Source organism: Solea solea, chromosome 11, assembly GCF_958295425.1.
Source record: "Solea solea chromosome 11, fSolSol10.1, whole genome shotgun sequence".
NCBI lineage: Eukaryota > Metazoa > Chordata > Actinopteri > Pleuronectiformes > Soleidae > Solea > Solea solea.
Window position 1 is genome coordinate 27,196,801 of NC_081144.1, and position 18,846 is coordinate 27,215,646.

General features: G+C 38.7%; 1 protein-coding gene across 5 annotated transcripts in view; it reads left to right on the forward strand.

Annotated features, from left to right (window-relative positions):
* Nucleotides 1-152: 152 nt before the first annotated feature.
* Nucleotides 153-18,846, forward strand: part of uckl1b (uridine-cytidine kinase 1-like 1b) — a 28,459-nt gene continuing 9,765 nt past the window's right edge. Inside the window, exons 1-7 of one of the 5 annotated variants that reach the window (XM_058642775.1) lie at nt 153-370; nt 10,154-10,347; nt 13,372-13,478; nt 16,108-16,278; nt 16,962-17,033; nt 18,118-18,307; nt 18,418-18,479. In XM_058642775.1, the coding sequence (XP_058498758.1) occupies nt 315-370; nt 10,154-10,347; nt 13,372-13,478; nt 16,108-16,278; nt 16,962-17,033; nt 18,118-18,307; nt 18,418-18,479 (852 nt within the window). In that variant the 5' untranslated portion in view covers nt 153-314. Of the gene's footprint in view, nt 371-889; nt 1,015-3,866; nt 4,231-5,539; nt 5,693-10,153; nt 10,348-13,371; nt 13,479-16,107; nt 16,279-16,961; nt 17,034-18,117; nt 18,308-18,417; nt 18,480-18,846 lie in introns of those variants that run through there. The other 4 variants (XM_058642773.1, XM_058642771.1, XM_058642772.1 and 1 more) reach the window with 4 other exon arrangements.

Consider the following 18,846-nt stretch of genomic DNA (forward strand, 5'->3'; position numbering starts at 1 on the left):
CACACATGTTGACATATCATCAAAGCATTGCCATGACATCAAAGCGACCCGGACACAAACAGATTCCTGAAACTATGTCAAACTTTCTTTTAGACTTCCTGACTTCTTTCTGCAGCCAGTCTCGTCGCCCCCTGATGACCATTTAGGGGAATACAGGGTTTAGACACTTCCACATTGGCATCACTTTCTGAAATTGGAGACTGTTCATTGTTTATAGTCCATCAGTTCATCGGAGAGTAGAACTGCAATAAGAGAAAACACCTAACGAGGCCCCGGTGCCGTTCACTTACTGCCAATAGCTCTGTAATTTCAAGATGAGTGACAGGAAATTAACAGCAAGTGAAGGAGGAAAAGAACAAACAAGACAGTAGTAAGTGAGATTCTATCCTGTTAAATATGTACAACTTTCTTTGTGTGATATCATGTTTACCCCAGATTCCTGACTTTCCTTCCTTGAAACTCCACTGCTGTTAAATAAATGTGGGACCAATCAAACATGGAGAGGAATAAAGAAAAAGTCTGAAGGATGAACAAGCTATGGTTTCTGTGCCATGACAATGGAAAAGAGAAGTGCATTTATAATTACTTATGAAGACAAAAGCGTAGTAGTAATTATACATGTACATCATTAAGCGACTTTTAAAATAAAAGAATATTTATGCCACATTATAGATATGGACTGTAAACAGCTTCATTCAGAGAAAGATCATTATTATTAAAAACTAAAGTCTGTCTGTGTGAAGATTAGAACGTGCACTGCTGACGCTGGGCCAGAGAACGACACAAACTGACCCGGTGCATTGTGGGTGTTGTAGTCCATCTCAGGCCCAACCCTTGCAAAGCCGGTCTCACGCTCAAACACGACACGACTACAAGCCCCATGATGCATCGGGCTCAACTGTGAACCCCTCTTGAACACCTGATTGTCAACAGAGCAGCAATGTCTGCCATTAACAAGGAAGGAAGAGTCTCAAAGATGGACAACGACGAGAAAACTGTCAATACACCGACAAGGTAAACGGTTACTAACTAGTCGGTTTAGTCGAAACGTTTGGGAGAAGGTGCCGACAATTTGTACGACTTAAATTATGATTTTTTTCACTTGGACTAAGCATCTTTTTTTTAGGAAAGTCGAGTTGTCACTCTGTTAGTGGGTACACTCTCTTTACCATCTATGTATATATATATGTGTGTATGTATATATATATACACATAAGCTAGTACCTACGGTGTAATTATCCGTTTATTATATAGTATCATATACACTGGGGGAGTTATTTGAATATGTCGTGTGCCCTGAGGAAAACATTCCACGTAGTTCCAACAATGATCATATTTCAGAACTTCACAGTCTTACATTTAAAACAGAAGGAACAGAATGACGTAGCCAGCTAGCTTAACACGATCTACGCGAACGTGCCACAATAATAACGGTAACGGTCAAACATTAGCGTGAATAAGGCAGCAGTCACAGTGTGGGCGTGGTTATTAGTGCTGCTGCTGTCTGTTCAAGGTCGTCACGAAGTTACTGCTCCACTTATGCACTGATGCTGCTGCTGAACACACACACACACTCACACACACACACGCGTCTTATGTTCGGCTTTTTCAGCTGTCCATAAGTACAGTGAAGCCTGGAATACAAGCTGTCACCTCTTTGAGCCACGAGAGGGCGCTACTGCATCAGTGACTCCTACACACACACACACACACTTATACATACTTTTTTTGTTTACGTAGTACAACTTTGCTCATGTATTTTTGTGCCTAACAAATATTATTTATATACATATATATGTATATAAATATATGTGTATATATATAAAGCAAATTAAAAACAAATCAAATTAAATTGAAATGCAAGTACAGGAATGGGCAAAAATGCAATAAAGTAAATGATAGTCTAGAAATACATAAATATGTAAATACATGATAGGGCTGTAACTGAAGATTATTTTCAATATTGTAATCATAAGTTTTTTTTCTCTTAATTGGTTAGTTACATACAATGTCATAAAAGGTGAAACATGTTGGTCATCGATTCCGAAAACCGCAGAAACATAGATTATTAGAACACTTATACATTTTTTAACAATAATTAAAATACCTATTATTTGATTATCAATTAATTTATTGATCCATTATTAATCAATTATATTTTGTGGCCTTTAAAAGAATGAGAAAGAGTTGCATGGCAGAAGATGAGCAAGCTGTCAGTGCAAAAGTGTGTGTTTTAATATAAACCATAATGTGCAGTTAGAAGAAGTTAAACCCACTGTGTTAACACGACTCATGTTAGATTAAAGGTGCAGTGTGTAAACTTATTTCACTGAACTTATTTCACCTATATTTGGCAGAAATTAAAGATAACATAATTATACATAAAATGAATTTAAAAATACATTTAAAAAGTGTACCCACCCTCTCTTGTATATAAACTGTTTGTCTAAAACAGGGATAAAATGGAGAAGAATCAGCATTTGGAATGTGGGTCATGTTGAAACACTTAGTGTCTTTATGGCCTTTATGGGAAATGAGACCACAATTTAGCAATTTTCCTTCCTTGATTTAAATGGAGTCATAAGAGTGTGTTTGTTCTACATGGTTAGTCATGTGTAATAGATAGTGTAATTAAACGAACTGTGAGTGTGTAACTCTGAGCTCTATGTGGCCATAGAGCCGGATGTCTGGCATAGCAACCAGTTGGGGCAGCGCGTTACCACGCTGCTTTCTTGCCTCGCAGCTGTTCTTCTGACGCAAATGCAAAGAAACATTCAAACGTGTTTCAAAGTGTTTATAGTGAAGAGTTGACAAAAGCACTGAACTCCCGTGTAAGGGTGGACAATACACGGCTATATTGTCACATGTATGTATAATAATAGAACGTGCAGGCAGTACAAACTAGGGCTGGGCAATTTATCAATATTGTATCGATATCATGGCAAGAGACAAGATATGGTTTTAAATCTTGGATATCATCATGTCGTGATAAGTTATCTTTGATGACTTCTCCTGGTTTTAAAGGCTGTTGCATTGATAATATTAATATTGAATACATGTGTGATTGTTTTCCCATATAACCCAGTCCTAGTGTCTCTCCCATGTGACTTTGACAAAATGGCTGCAGAAATGAGGTGTTGTCAAGTTTGGTTGTTGTTGTTTGTTGCTGCAGAATGAGTCCAAATGTGATCTTTGAGAACAATGATATGTTTGTCTGAACAAGTTGCAGCCTGGGAGGAGTGTGTGTGTGTGTGTGTTCCTGAGCTGTTCTGCACACACTGTCAGCTGAGAGAGGAGCAGTTGAGGCAGTGTTGGGTTTCATCATGCTGTTTATTCCCTGTGAGTGAAGTTAGGGGAGGGATGGCTCTCTGTGTGTGTGTGTGTGTGTGTGTGTGTGTTTGCTGTTGTGCTGACGTCTCCACTCCAGGGTGTTTGGCACACATGGAGACACGTTGAGTCCCTGCAGGGGAAAACACACCTCCTCCTCCTCCTCCTCCTCCTCCTGCCTTCACCCTCCATTTCCCCGTCTCTTTTTGTCTTCACGACACAGCCTGAACCATGTCTGTTGTTGATTCGGTCAATATCCATCTTTCTTTTGTTGATTTCTTCTTGTGTCTCTGTCACTCACTTCTGGTTCCTCCTCCACCTCCAGCCACATGTGACACTGACTGTCAAAAACAGATGACCCAAGCTTGCTGTGTGTGTGTGTGTGTGTCAGGAGTGGGAAAGTCTGGCTCTACTCTTGTGGTGCTATTTATATGACCTAATGAACATAATCTACATGGGGAGGTTATCCTCTTACATGTGTTGGCTGCTGGAGAGTTAGGGGAGGAGTAGAGAACAGAGTGAGTGGAAGAGGAGGGAAAAAGTGTGCTGTAAAGTTTGAGTGCGCTCTCTCGTCAGCCAGACTGCACTTACCGTCTCTCTGTCTGTCTCTGTGTCTCTCTGTCGCTCTCTCTCTGGACTTGAATGGGTAGAAACTGAAAGCTTAACAGATGTGTAAAGTTTCGTTTCTCGTCCATGCCGGTACCACGTCTATCTCCCCCCCTCCATGTCCCCCTCTCTGGGTATTCTGTACCAGAGTGCAGTAACTGTTGTGTTGAGTGTGAACACATATAAACTGAGGCAAAAACATAACAAAGTGGGAGTATTGTCTCCAGGCATGAATTCCCTACCAGCTTTCTCAGGCGCTAGAATATCTGGCTGTTGGACTCTAAGATCTGATGGCAGGTAAGTGTGTTTTATTTATTTACATGATATTTAATTTGATGTTTTCCTGGCATTCACGGGTGTAGAAAATGTATTTGTGTACAGTTGTTTGTATGTCTGTTAAAAGTAGATGAACAGGATTGACAGCTCTAGTCTTCAGCTGTCTGCAGTGAAGCCGTAGGACCTTTGTTGACATGGTCTGGGAAAATGTTTATGTGACTTGGTTTGAGGGACTGCCGTAGTGCTTTTGTGCCAACACTGCAATGATCAACCGACTCAGGTGTCATGTTTTCATTATTCACAATTCTGTGGCATTAAATAGAGGTACAGTGTTAAAAAGAATCAAAAACTTGCACAGTTTTTTGTTTTAAGGTTTTTTTTCTTATTCAACAGAAGAAAAATATGGCTTGTGATTTTTTTTTTAATATAGGTGGAGTCTCTTAATAGCCCAGTCTCCAGAAATGTCATTTCAAGATCCTCCTGACCCAACATTTTTGTAAAAAAGTTATAATGTATCTGAAATAACAAAACATTATTATTAATCAATTACTAAATTAATCTATTATTCTTAATCTAACTATTATGGTAATAATTCATCGGTTGGGGGTTTGTTTTTTAGTAATTAAAAGCTTTTTAAATATGTATATTTTCTGGTTTCTTTGCTCATAAAAAGAATGAATAATTGTAGTTTGTGGACAAAAAAAGACATTTGAGAACATCATCATTCCCAATGCCAATCCCAGCTGACAGGGAACACCCTCAACAGGTCACCATCCCAACGCCCACAGATTCATCAATTCTGAAAATAATCTTAGTTGTAGCCCTACATTATAGTAGCATTGCAGATAGGATAATACTATTTATGGACACTTGAAAGAAAGAAAGAAAGGGAAATAATAGCATTTTAGCCTAATTATAATTCACTTTTTTGTTGCTTTGTAACCCACTCACTCCTCACACCAAAGTCCACAGAGGAAATCAGAGCATTTTAAATGACAGTAGACAGGATCCATCAGTAAGTTCACGTGTTATTGTGCTGACTCTGTGTCACAATCCCATCAAACCACAGTCTTTTGTCAGATACTCTTCACTGTAACCTGTGTGATGTTTACGAGCGCTCGCTGCTGGTAATGTAAACACTGGGCTAATGGTTTGGTTTTAACTGGTAATCCAGCAGCTGAGTCAGCTATGTGCCTCATGTGAGGCTCTCTCAGTCTCAGTTCACCTCTTTGCTCGTTACATGACCTCAGTGTGATAAGATAAGTCTCTGCTCTCCCTTGTTTGCTTCACCTTCAACCTCTTGCTACTCAACCTGGTGAGGTTTGTGGCTTATAAAAGTACGTGGAAAGAAGCCAAGGTTTGACTGGAACAGCGAGAAGTAGAGGGACGGTCTCGCACTGCTCTTTGCTCACCCTGTTTAAGTTATGGCGTCTGGCTTTTTACAGTCGTCACTGGATGAAGTGTGGATATCTCGGATACTGCAGTGAGTGTTGCTAGCAACGGTTACCTGGTTAAAATAATCATTCAATAGACAGCGTTTGTTTTGGTGGGGGTGCAACTGAAACTTTATATTTGTGACAATGGGGAATTCAAAGTATTTTAGCATTATTCATTTATCTTTTGATTAATAAATGAGTTGTTTAGTCGATAAAAGGTCACAAAATGATGTTCAAAAGGAGATTGTCAAAGGTCACAAAACAAAAATGTCCAGTATCTAACTATTCTGTTAATTGGCAAGGTTTTTTATTTTTATAACGAATGTACATTGATTTTTCAGCTTCTTAAATGTAAAGATGTTCTGGTTTTGTTGCTCTAACAAAGATAACAAAGAAATCATAAAAACATTTTGTACATCCTTATTTCCAGGTTTGGTAAACATCGATCATCATTTTTCAACCATTTCTGACATTTCATGGACCAAATGATTCATTAATGAAGAAAAGGATCAACAGATCAGTTGATCATGGAAATAATCTTTAGTTGCAGCCCTACTAACATCTTTAATCTTTAATTAAAAATGCAAACCAATTATCAAAAAAATGTTGGATTAATTTAGGCTTCAGTTTCTAAACACGTGAAATTGAAAATGTTGGATGAAAAGCAACTAATGTGTCACAACTCTGTATTTACCCTTCAGCCACTGCAAATACATCCAAGTAGGTCAGTTACAGTAGCCTCATGTGGAAACTGCCTAATACTAAGACTATAAATATGGTCACATTCTGCTATAGCACAGATAATTAGGCTTAAAATGTGTGTTAAGTCCATCCATCGCGGGCGGTGGTGTGACCTCGGGCGACAGGCGGGGTCACACCCTGGACAGTTCACCAGTCATTCGCAGGGCCACACATACAGTATAGAGACAAACAACCATTCACTCTCACACTTACGGTCAATTGACCTAATCCTTTGTGTTCCAAGTGACTTTTTATAATATCATTTTGTTCATTACATGTATTTTTTAATTAATCAGTATATTGAAATTGAATGAAAATGATTGTTTTATTTGGTATATTTCACAAATATATTCAATCTATGACGATTATCAATGCAACAGCCTTTAAAACCAGGAGAAGTCATCATGTGATCTAAAATCCATGTCACAATAGACATACAATATCAATATAGCCCTAAATGCACTCATTGCTAACATGCACATACACTTGTGAGTTTGTTTATTGTATTATTTTATTCGTTTGAACACAAATTAAACACATTCATAGACAAATTCTTTCTACAAAATACTGACATGAAGACACTGTACAATGATTGCACACACGTTTAATTAAAGTGTTGTTGTCTTTTTAAATGACAGGTGAGAATGAACAAGTGCTAGCTTGACAGGACACATACTAAAGTGCATGTTGAGCACGCCCCAGGCTGTGATTTGCATGTAGACGATCATTTCACAAACTTACAATTCGCACACATTTTTCTCTTTTAATTCACTTAAATATACATTCACTGTAAATATTTTTGATCAATTAACTTTTTCTGTGCAGTTGCAATTTAAATCCAAACATCAGTTCCTCCATAAATGGAGCATTAAGACCAAACTCTCTCAGGTGGTGTTCAGACCTGAAGGATTATGCACAGCACATTTGGAGTTGATCTCGGGACACATTCTTTTGCATGTTTGAGCGCACGTCTGTCCTCGGGACGCTCAGTATAGCTGCATTGTTTCATTATTGGCTTCAGACGATTATTTCATATATTGGACTATTATTACTCATGGTGAAGTCATGAAAACTTCAGGTGGTAGTTTCATGGACATTTGAAGTAGTACCAGTTAGCATCCAACTGAGGGTGCTTGTAAGGTTCTGTACCATATCATATGATGATGGTGAAGAGGCAGAGGTGACGGCACCTTAAGCCTGTATGAGGGAGACTCGTCGCTGTGCAGATAGCACGCCGCTGCGTTGGTGGAGAGACATGGGTGAACAAAGTAAACTGGCTCATAAATATCTGTGTGTCTTATCTACAGCTAAGATACAGTGGCCTTCCTTTCCATGTGAGAGCTGCACAGACACTTTAGACCAATTTTAAAAAAAAGGCCTTATCTCTTCTCGTTGGGCAAGATACCTTGGTTTATTGTTTTTCTCTGTTTCTTGTTTTTATTATTTATCTTTATATTAATATTTTCATATTTGTGCTATGGAATTAAGCTTTATTAACTTACTTACACCGGAGAATTGAGGTGAAGAAGTGTGAACAAACTTGGTGCTGCTGCTGTCCACTTCAGATCAGATCTCTCAGAATAGATGTCAGTACCAAGTGTGAACAGGGCCTGAGTTGAAGTTACATCATGGGCTTTGTTATTGTGTTGTGCAAATGTGTGTTTGAATAATCTATGCAAATCCTTGTTGTGAAAGAGCTGAAAGAGCTTTGTCATTTGTTTTTGTGGGTCTTTTTATCTTATCTGATTCTACAAGGCCATAATATTATTACAACTGTCTTAATCATTGTCAACACCCTCAGCAGAGTGCATGCACACACAGGATAGTGTTGCAACAAATGGTCACATGACTCTTGAGTTAATATGTATAGTGTACTTTGTACGACTGTGTCAGTTATATCCCTCCACACTGTAGGCTCACCTGTTCAAAGTGTAAAAAAACAGTCATTGACATTGGATAAGGTGAACAACACTCGCTTCACACGTGTGTGCGGGTGCATTTATATTTTTTTACCTAAAATGTGGTTAGGTTAATGTTAGGGTTAGGCATAATATATATGTGTATATATACATATATATATATATATATATATATATATATGTATATGTTTATGTTTATATATATATGTATATGTTTATTAGAGCTGAAACAATTAATCGATTATTAATCGATTACTAAATTAATCGACAACTATTTAACAAAGAGATCATTAAAAGTCAATCATTTTGGTTTGTGGCCAAAACAAGACATTTGAGAACATCATCCTTTCCAGGTTTGACAAACACCGATCAACATTTTTTAAGGTTTTCTGATATTTTATGGACCAAACGATTAATCAATTAATCAAGAAAATAATCGTCAGATTAATCGATTATGAAATATATATATATATATATATATATATATATATATATATATATATAACCAGGTAAAAAGCCATATATAGTTATAGTTAAGGTTAAGGAGAATGTCTGTGAAGGTTCTCCAAATGAATGGAAGTCAATGTAGTGCTGTGTGGCAGCTGTGTGTTTGTATTGATGTTGGTGTGTGTGTGTGTGTGTGTGTTTGTATTGATGTTGGTGTGTGTGTGTGTGTGTGTGTGTGTGTGTGTTTGTATTGATGTTGGTGTGTGTGTGTGTGTGTGTGTTTGTATTGATGTTGGTGTGTGTGTGTGTGTGTGTGTGTGTTTGGCAAACATGTGCTAATTGGCTTCCCGTTTCAATGCCATGTTGAAATTGTGCTGAAGAGTGTGATGATGCTGGGATGAGGATCAGCACCTGTAAAGCTTGGTTTATATTAACTGCGGGTTTTGCGGGGCAAGCATGCGCATGTCACAAATGTATGTTGTGTGAGACGGTTGTGTTTCTTGTAACTACCTGCATGCTGTGAGGCGTCTGAGAGAAAAGACTGGAACAATCATTTTTCAAGAGTCTACGTCTTAAAATACTCTAAAGCCTATTAGACATATGCGGCTAATGTGTAAATATAAGAACTTTATCATGTTGAAAAAAAGTGGTTCTAATGTAACCACTTGTGTCGTAGTAAATCAGTTGTACTTAGTACATAGTACATAGTACGGTTTCATTTGTAACCGTAGACATGTTGCTTGTTGCTTGCAAAAATCCCACGTAGAGCGTTGTTATTAACTGGTGTTGGTAACAATGGTTACACTGAGACGTGTTAAACGTGTTAAACTCGGGGATGACATCACTCCCAGCCCTGACTTCTGAGTTCCAATGTAAATAGAATGCAGCATAACCTGTCTTTTGTATTATTCAGAATATGTGAGGTCTCAGGTGTCAAAGAAAAGATTTTAGGAAGACTGTATTTTATGGCTCTTCTTTGGTGCTTTTCCTGCATTACTGCACTCGACTCGACTCTACTTGTTGTTGTTTTTGCTTTTCTTTTATGGATAGTACCCAGTTCCAAGCGAGCTGAGCCCATACTAAAATGTGACGTCAACAGACTGGCGGTCATGAGCACGACGTCCGACACAAGAATCAAAGCCAACAATGCCGAACTGTAGATCAGTTAAAAAGACTTAAAAAGCACTGACCAACCAAATGCTCTTAGTAGCACTAGCAGCAAAAATAATGGCACACTGCAGTGGAATTGCCTGATTTCTAAAACCACAGAAAGAAAGACACGTTGTAACACCCTTTCTTTACCTCAAAAAACAAAACAAATAGCGAGCTCTGGTTGTTTTTGTCTTGTCTTTTCCTGCAGTCAGTGATGCTGTACTCTGTTGTGTGTTTGTCGATTCACAGTGGAGGTTGTGAAGGATCACTGGACCGACTTCTCCCCTCAGTGAGCACGGGACTGACACCGAGGAAAAGGACCACGAGCCAGTGCAAGTCTGAGCCTCCTCTCTTACGCACCTCCAAACGAACCATCTACACTGCTGGACGCCCACCCTGGTACAACGAACATGGAGCACAGTCCAAAGAGGCCTTTGTCATTGGTAAGACTCTGTCATGCTGTGTCATGGCACAAGCTGTGTCTCAGTCTGGGGGCTGCATCCTTTAGAGGACGCAGTCTAGACAGAGAAGGCTAAAACACACTGAGACGGCCTGGTGTATGGGGTTTCCCAATCATGTTCCCAGCTTGTCTTGCCTTTATAGCTGCCTAGCAACAGAGCAACAATATACATCACTAACAGTAGTTAACATAGTTTTAACATTTTAACTTTAAGTTAAGACTCCTTGTTTTTGTACCATTCTCCATTCAACTAAGCAGTGGTCTCACACTTCATATCAAATTATGATAAAAACATCCTTTTAAACATAGTATGTTTGGCCAGAGAGAGAGAGAGAGAGAGAGAGAGAGAGAGAGAGACAGAGAGAGAGACAGAGAGAGAGAGAGAGAGAGAGAGACGGAAAGCTGATTCAAATAACACATATTTTTTTCTATTTTATTTCTGACTTGTTTTTTATAGATTAATCTCTTATCACAAATGTGTTTATTTTTAATGTGAACCACAGTGGACGAAATAATGATTTGATATTTTAAGTTAGCACACTGACACTGATTAACGGTCTATACTTGTAATGGTAGCTTTATTTTAACAGTGAAATATGATTTTTCTAAAAGAAAATCATATTTAAAAAAAGATACAAATTTATTTGTATTTCATTGAGTGAAATAAGTATTTGATCCTCTACCAACAATAAAGAATTCTGGCTCCCACAGACTAGTCCTCTCACTTGAATAAAGTCCTCCTGTATGAAAGACGCCTGTCCACAGAATCATTCAATCAGACACCAACCTCTCCATCATGGGCAAGACCAAAGAACTGATGCTGTGATAATTAGAAAATGGAAGAAACATAAAATGACTGTCAATGACAAAGGTGAGGGATCAGCCCAGAACTACACGAGAGGAGCTTGTTAATGATCTCAAGGCAGCTGGGACCACAGTCACCAAGACAACCATTGGTAACACACACGACGCCTGTAAGGTGCCCCTGCTCATGAAGGCACATGCACAGGCCCGTCTGAAGTTTGAACACCTGAATGATTCAGAGAATGATTGGGAGAAGGTGATGTGGTCAGGTGACATCAACATCCAGCTCTTTGGAATCCATTCCACTCGCCGTGTTTGGAGGAAGGGGAATTCAGACTATGACCCCAGGAACATCATCCCCACTGTCAAGCATGGAAGTGGAAGCATTATGCTTTGGAGGTGTGTCTCTGCTTAGGGGACAGGTCAACTTCACCGTATCCAGGGAAAGATGGACGGGGCCTTGTGCCTTCTCTTAAAATGGGTCGTGGATGGGTCTTCCTGCACGACAATGACCGAAAACATGCAGCCAAGGCAACGAAGGAGTGGCTTAAGATGAAGCACATGAAGGTCATGAAGTGGCCGAGCCCGTCTCTGGACCTAAATCCTGTAGAAGATCTGTGAGGGAGCTGAAGCTTCAACAGCCTCCAAACCTTAAGGATTTGGAGAGGATCTGCAAAGAGGAGTGGTCCAAAATTCCTGCTGAGATGTTTGCAGACCTGGTGATCGTCTGACCTCTGTACTGCCAACAAGGGTTTCTCCACCAAGAACTTAGTCATGTTTTGATAGGGGGTCAAATACTTATTTCACTCAGTGAATTGCAAAATAATTTAAATCTTTTGTTTTATGAGATTTTCTGGATTTTCTTTTTGATAATCTGTCTCTCCCTGTTAAAATAAACCTACCATTGATTAAATTAAATGATGAAATACAATTTCAGTGTCAGTGGGTGAACTCACAAAGTTTAGGGATCAAATAATCATTTCCTCCACTGTATATAATGTTCCACATTTTGTTCTCTTATTTTGAAATTCTGTGAAATATCTTGTTTGTACCTATTTATTGCATCCTTCAGAGGCTTTGTTTAAGGACTACTTCAGTCACAGTGCCACAACTATAAGGTATAAGCAGTAAAGGCCCTAACTGGTAGATTCATTGATATTCATAAAGATATGTAGCTAACAATGAGACAAGAAACTGTAATTAAGAAAGGACGAGTCATCTAGCATGTAAAGTGAAGCACAGGAAGTAGGACAAAAGTAGCAGTTAGCCACCAGGGACCACTGGTTGCAATGGAAATCTGTTTCTATGGAAGTCTTATGGAAAATGGGCATGATTTATAACATCATCACAACAACATTTTTCTGCTAGTTTCAAGTCTTTATTCCATCATGATATCGCAGGCTGTTCTGAGACACAGCTACTGACTTAGTTTCTTTCATGTAGAGAACTTTATCCCCTACATTTGCACTGTCACCCATTTCCATACAAATCAAATGCTATAGCACAATACAGCCTTTTAAGAGTCTCATAACTGAGGGGAAAAACATCCATTCAGTCTAAATTGAAGTTGCTGTCAGTGATGTCATATTCTGACAAACTTCCTGTGTGTTGCTGCCGTGAGCATCCTCCCTCCACCCTGTGTCACCTCATGGACACGTTTGGTGGGCAGTGGTCGGTGTGGGAGGGGGGAAACAGCAGACAGGACCGCCCCTTTGGGGAGTTCTGGCTCCTGATTGGGTCAAGTGTGGGATAGTGGAGAAGTGTTCCCTAGATTTACTGTCAGAGTCTGAGATTGCGACACATGTGACACTGAGCGAACAGTCTAGATCAGTGAAAACAACTGAATCAGATTTACACTAATAATATTACATCTACAAAAAAGCAAGGGAAAAAAGGACTGTTGATACTGTATGTTGGCAGTAGCACATTGTTTTTGAGGACATTTCAGAAATTGATAATCCCATTCAGTGCCATTACTGACAGTTCAGTCCAATCAAATACCTCAGCTTTGCTGCTGCTCTGGAAATACAACTCTGTTTTGTACAAGTGGTTCTAAAAAATACCTTTTTTAGAACCACTAAGTGTTGGGGCTGATTATATTGTTACCGCCTGCTCCTCCACATGCAAATAACCACAATAGAATAAGCCAGGCTGTATTTTGGTATTTAAACGTACATTACTGAATGACTTGACTCTGTCACAGGTCTGTGTGGCGGCAGCGCTTCAGGAAAGACGACCGTCGCCAGGAAAATCATTGAGGCTCTAGATGTTCCCTGGGTTGTACTGCTGTCAATGGACTCTTTCTACAAGGTGTGTGTGGATTTACTTCCTCTCTACTAGTGCTGGGCAGTATACCAGTATTTAATATTATTTTATTTTATGATATACATTCTTTATACACCACAGGATAAGACTGCACCAACAACTATTTGATGGTTGACTATTCACGGATTATTGAAACTATATTTCGATTAATCGGATAATATGTCTCTACTGACATGCTACTGTTATATGCAAGCTCAGCTTTGATCATTCTCCTGCCTTCTCCCACTGCACACACGACTCCCAGCAGAGATAGGTAGACAGCGAGATGTCTCACTCCATATAAAAATGTTGTTGTTCAGGTCCACTGCGTGAAAAAGCAGTAACCGACAACTCATTTTCATCATCGATGTTTTGTCTACTAGCTGTTGCAGCCGTACAGCAAGACCGGGCTTTGAAAAACAGAACGTGGCAAACGTGCAGAACACTGTTCGAGGGTGTAAAAGGAGAATATAGGATTTATTTTAGAGAAAATAAGACGGAAGGGATAAAAGACGATTGAGTTGAAAGAGCAGCAGCAGGTCAGAGTAGGAGGAATGTACCAGTGACTGCTGGTTCTATACTTTTCACATTTCATCACCGGACACTGACATGTAAAATGCTACCGTTCCTATGAAACCAACAAAAAAGGCTTTTCCACATCAACTTCCACACACACCCTTACATACAGGAACAGAAGTCAATGTTTAGTGTTGATAAGCTGGTGCTCAGTCACAACTTGCTCCAGCCAACAGTGAAGACAGTGTGAAGATTTGAGGTTGTGTTTGTATGTACACAGACTTATCAGAACAGGAAATAGCCTTTCTTCTCCGTCTCTCTCTGTTTTGTTGTCTTTTTCCTCAGGTCAGGTCTATACTCATGAAAACCACAGTTGGATCTCTGTAACTGATATTAAGAGCACAGTCTGAACTTGCTCTATATAAAAAAGTGTCCTGCAATAACCTCTGTTATGGTTCAGTGCCATATAAATCAGATGGACTTGCCTCGTGCTCACAGTCCTGTGAGAGTCTTTTACTGTTAAACTGTCAATACTCTATATTAGGGCTGAATGATTTTGAATAAATATGGAATTATTTTGACAGTCTTATTGTGATATCAGAGGAGAAAGAAAATGATTACTGTGGGATATTTGTGCAGATCTGTGCGAAACAAAGATGTTCTCTTCAGTCTGTACAATATGATGTGTATTATTATATTATATTATTAGACAATAATTGATCTAAAATTATATTTTGACACACATTTAGGCTTAAACAAATATTGCACCTCCTGCGAATGCGATAACATTGCGATTCATTGTTGAGCCCTACTCTATATTCACTACTATATTCACTTAAAATAACAGCATTTTAATGCTACAATGACTTATAATAAGGAGAATGGTGCCACTACGTCCATTTTCAAGATGTCCTTGAATGTCCACAGATATTCTGTTTACAGACATAGACAAGCATATTAACAATATCAATATTTAAACTCAAAGTGATTAATAGCTTTTCAAAATAGTAGTTATTGTTATTATTAAAATAACAAGTAATTATTTACTAGCTGTGTTTTAGTTCCGTATGTATTTTTTCTTTTTTTCTGTACAAGAAAATAGGGCTATACTTTCCTAATGTTATCACCAACTAGAGCTGAACAGTTCATTGAAATTTTATCTAAAATGCAATATGACCTGCTGCAATTTTCAAATCGTAAGAATATTATGCAATAGAGTCAAAACGTGTGTCAAAATATCCTTTTAGATGAATGATTGTCTTGCCCTATAAACATGTCATTCTACAGACTGAAGGGAACATTGTCTCACAGATATTTATTGAAAATCGTTCAGTCCTATCATCAACTATTTTAATAATTGTTTATAATAATTAATAATAATATTTTTTTATTATTAATCTGAAATGTGAATATATACCAGTTTTATTATTTCCAGGTTTGGGAAACATTGATCATCATTTTTCTCCATTTTCTGACATTTTATGGCCAGAATCTATCCATTATCTATTAATGGAGAAAATAATCAATGTATTATGAAAATAATCCTTAGACGCAGCCCTGCAAGAAGAACTTGAGAACACAAGCAGAAACCTGTGCCTCACTGAGGGCAGAATCCACTGCTCAACACATCTTACAAACAATCTGCAGCTTTTCCTCTTGTGGTCTGATGTGGAATCACATTCTCAGAGCAACATGTGCAGCCTTAAGTGTTCATGACATTAATGTTTCAAGGGTGTAATCAGTTACACTTTAGAAAAAGGTATTGACATTTGAAATTTACAACATCAGGTGTGAAGTTTTAATGCTTAGCCACCCCAAGGCATAAACTCTCTCCCACTCTCTCACTCTCACATGCTCTCACACACACACACACACACACACACACACACACACACACACATACCACCTGGTACAGACGTCACAGTGGTCGCTTAATGTTCTCCTAATTTTAGGCCTGCTCAACTTCCACTGCTCTTGAACACTGTTCTATGTGTTGTGTGATTTCCTCACTAATCCACAGTAAGAGCATGTATATGTTGTTCTGTGAGAACACATGTTATGATATGAGTGTCACTCATGTCATTCTCACACTGTGTCTGTCTGTGCCTGTCGTCCTCAGGTCCTGTCCTCAGAGGAGCAGACTCTGGCCGCCAGTAATGACTATAACTTTGATCACCCCGATGCCTTTGACTTTGATTTGCTGACACACACCCTGCGCAAACTCAAACAGGGCAAAAGTGTGAAAATCCCTGTCTATGACTTTACAACTCATGGGAGGCAGAAGGAGTGGGTGAGGATGTGCACACACACACACACACACACCAGTCTCTCTGTTAACCAGGATTACATATGTACTACATATCAGATGGTCACTGACCACTACTTGTGTTGTTATTGTTGAGGTTTGGTGTAGGGCTGGATAATGTGGGAAACAATCTTATCACAATATAAATCAAATCAATACTTCTGTAAGGCTATAAATAATATCTTAGACTATATCCCCACTTACGAGATATAAAGCTGTTAGTTTCTCTGCACTGAAAATGTTTCTCATCTGTATTACATGCTGGAAATATAATACAATACCTGCTTTCTTCTTTATGGCTTGTTGAAATGTTAAATGAAGGATATTTACGTGTGTTAGAAACAATGACATTGACTTCAATTATGTCAAATTCTGCTATAACACAAATAATTCAGCTTAAAATTAAAGAAATGTTATGAAGTGACTTTTACAAAATATAATTTTGTCGATTCCATGAATTGTTTAATTTAATTTATAAATGGTCGTATATTTCACAAATGTGTTCAACATAATAAATATGATTATCAATGCAAGAGCCCTTACAACCAGGAAAAGTCATAAGTGATATATGATATAATGATATCCTGAATATAAGACCACATTTTGTCTCATGTCATGATATAGATAACATATTGATTAATGACTATGATTCATTTTTTCCACCATAGAAAACTGTATATGGAGCCAGTGTCATCATCTTTGAGGGAATCATGGCGTTTGCAGATAAAGAGCTCTTGAAGGTAGGATGATGTTATTGGTGTGTTGGTGCGTGCCTGAATAAGTTGTTGATCTCTTCTTAAAGCAGCGAGTACTATTGTCAAAAATCTACTTTATATTAGTCTGTTCTATCTACACACTCTGATTGAAATGTAAGAGTCAGTTTATTTCATACACTGCACTCAGAAGCAGGCAGGAGAGAGTCACTATCTTGAGGAATAGCAAAGGAAACTGACATTTGTGCTTCTTTGTAAAGCGCTCACCCCCAGTGCCAGCAGCACAGTCCTTAGGGAAACCTTATCGATCCACTGCTTCCCCATCAGTAAGTTAAAGTGTGTTCTTTTGTGAGAACAGAGGGTTGTTCTTAAAAACCCTCTGTTCAGATTGAGCCAAAGTGAACAGGTTTTCTTTGGGATTGAGCTCGTGTCTCTTGTAGTGTGAGTGGTTTACAGTGACACAAACGCCATAAACAACAGAGAGGAAAACTGGCAAACTTATTCTTAATATAGAGCACACCTAATCTCACATACTAGTTTTCTTAGTTTTAGTTGAGCCTTTTTGGAAAGGTTTCTCTCTGGGTCTCTCTACATTTGGCAAATGGTCTTTTCTGGTTGTCTGTTACAACTGTGGTAACATCTACGTCGTGGTAACACGTGCATTTGTTAACAAGATTACATTGTGCATCACTTATGTATGTGGTAAGTGATGTATGCCATAAAGTACAACTTTGATGTTCTGTTGTGCTGTCATGGTTTCAAACTCCATCATGTCAATGCAGCAGAACTGATGGTCAAATATGCACTGTTGTATTTGCATTGGTTGACTGATTGTGTGTTATTTACTGCGATATAGCCCATTTACTTTTGCACACATTATATATACACTGTAAATAAAAAGAATGTTCACTTTTACATAATTATTGTCTAAATCACTGGGCCTGAATTGAGCTTCTCCACCAATCACTACTGCAATGAAGGTGATGGGACAGAGGTGCCATTCACCCTGTCAAAAATACAGTACTAATACTGTTGTCATATCTCCCTCAGCTTGCACCCAGCTTCATCCACTCTGTTCTTGTTCTCCTCTGTTTCAATGCTCGCCTGGCAGCTTCTGGACATGAAGATTTTTGTGGACACCGACTCGGACATCCGGCTTGTGCGCAGGTTGAGGAGGGACATCACAGAGAGGGGACGGGAAATCGAGGGTGTCATCAAACAGTACAACAAGTTTGTCAAGCCTGCATTTGAGCAGTACATTGAGCCCACCATGCGCCTTGCTGACATTGTGGTGCCACGTGGTGTGTACACACTCTTACACGGGTTCATTTTTACAAAACTACTCCATGTCATTTGGAGTGACTGAATTCAGTGGTACTGACTTTTCTGTTTTCTTTTTTTTTGCTGTCAGGTGGCGGCAACATGGTTGCCATCGATTTGATCGTGCAGCATGTGCATAGTCAGCTGGAGGAGGTAAGAGAGGCCACAGTCACAGATCCACATACACTCACTCATCTAATATCTAAGTCTAATATAAATAGAGCTTATCTAATATTGATCTAGAGCTCAGAATAAATGACCATTACAACGCAGTATAAATCACAAAACCCAGTCAAAGCAGTGATCTATACTTCCATTCCTTTTTTTGTCAGTAATTACAAGCTTCATGTTGCCCTCTAGTGGAAAGAAAATGCATTAGACAGTTTTTTAGATGAGAATGAACTTTTAAGGCAAACGTTTTCAGCCTTTTAAAAACACAACTGAAGACAGGATAGTTCAGCTCTTTTTGTACATATTAGTTTTGTAAGGAAACCGTTTCATTCAGCCTTTAACTTGCAAA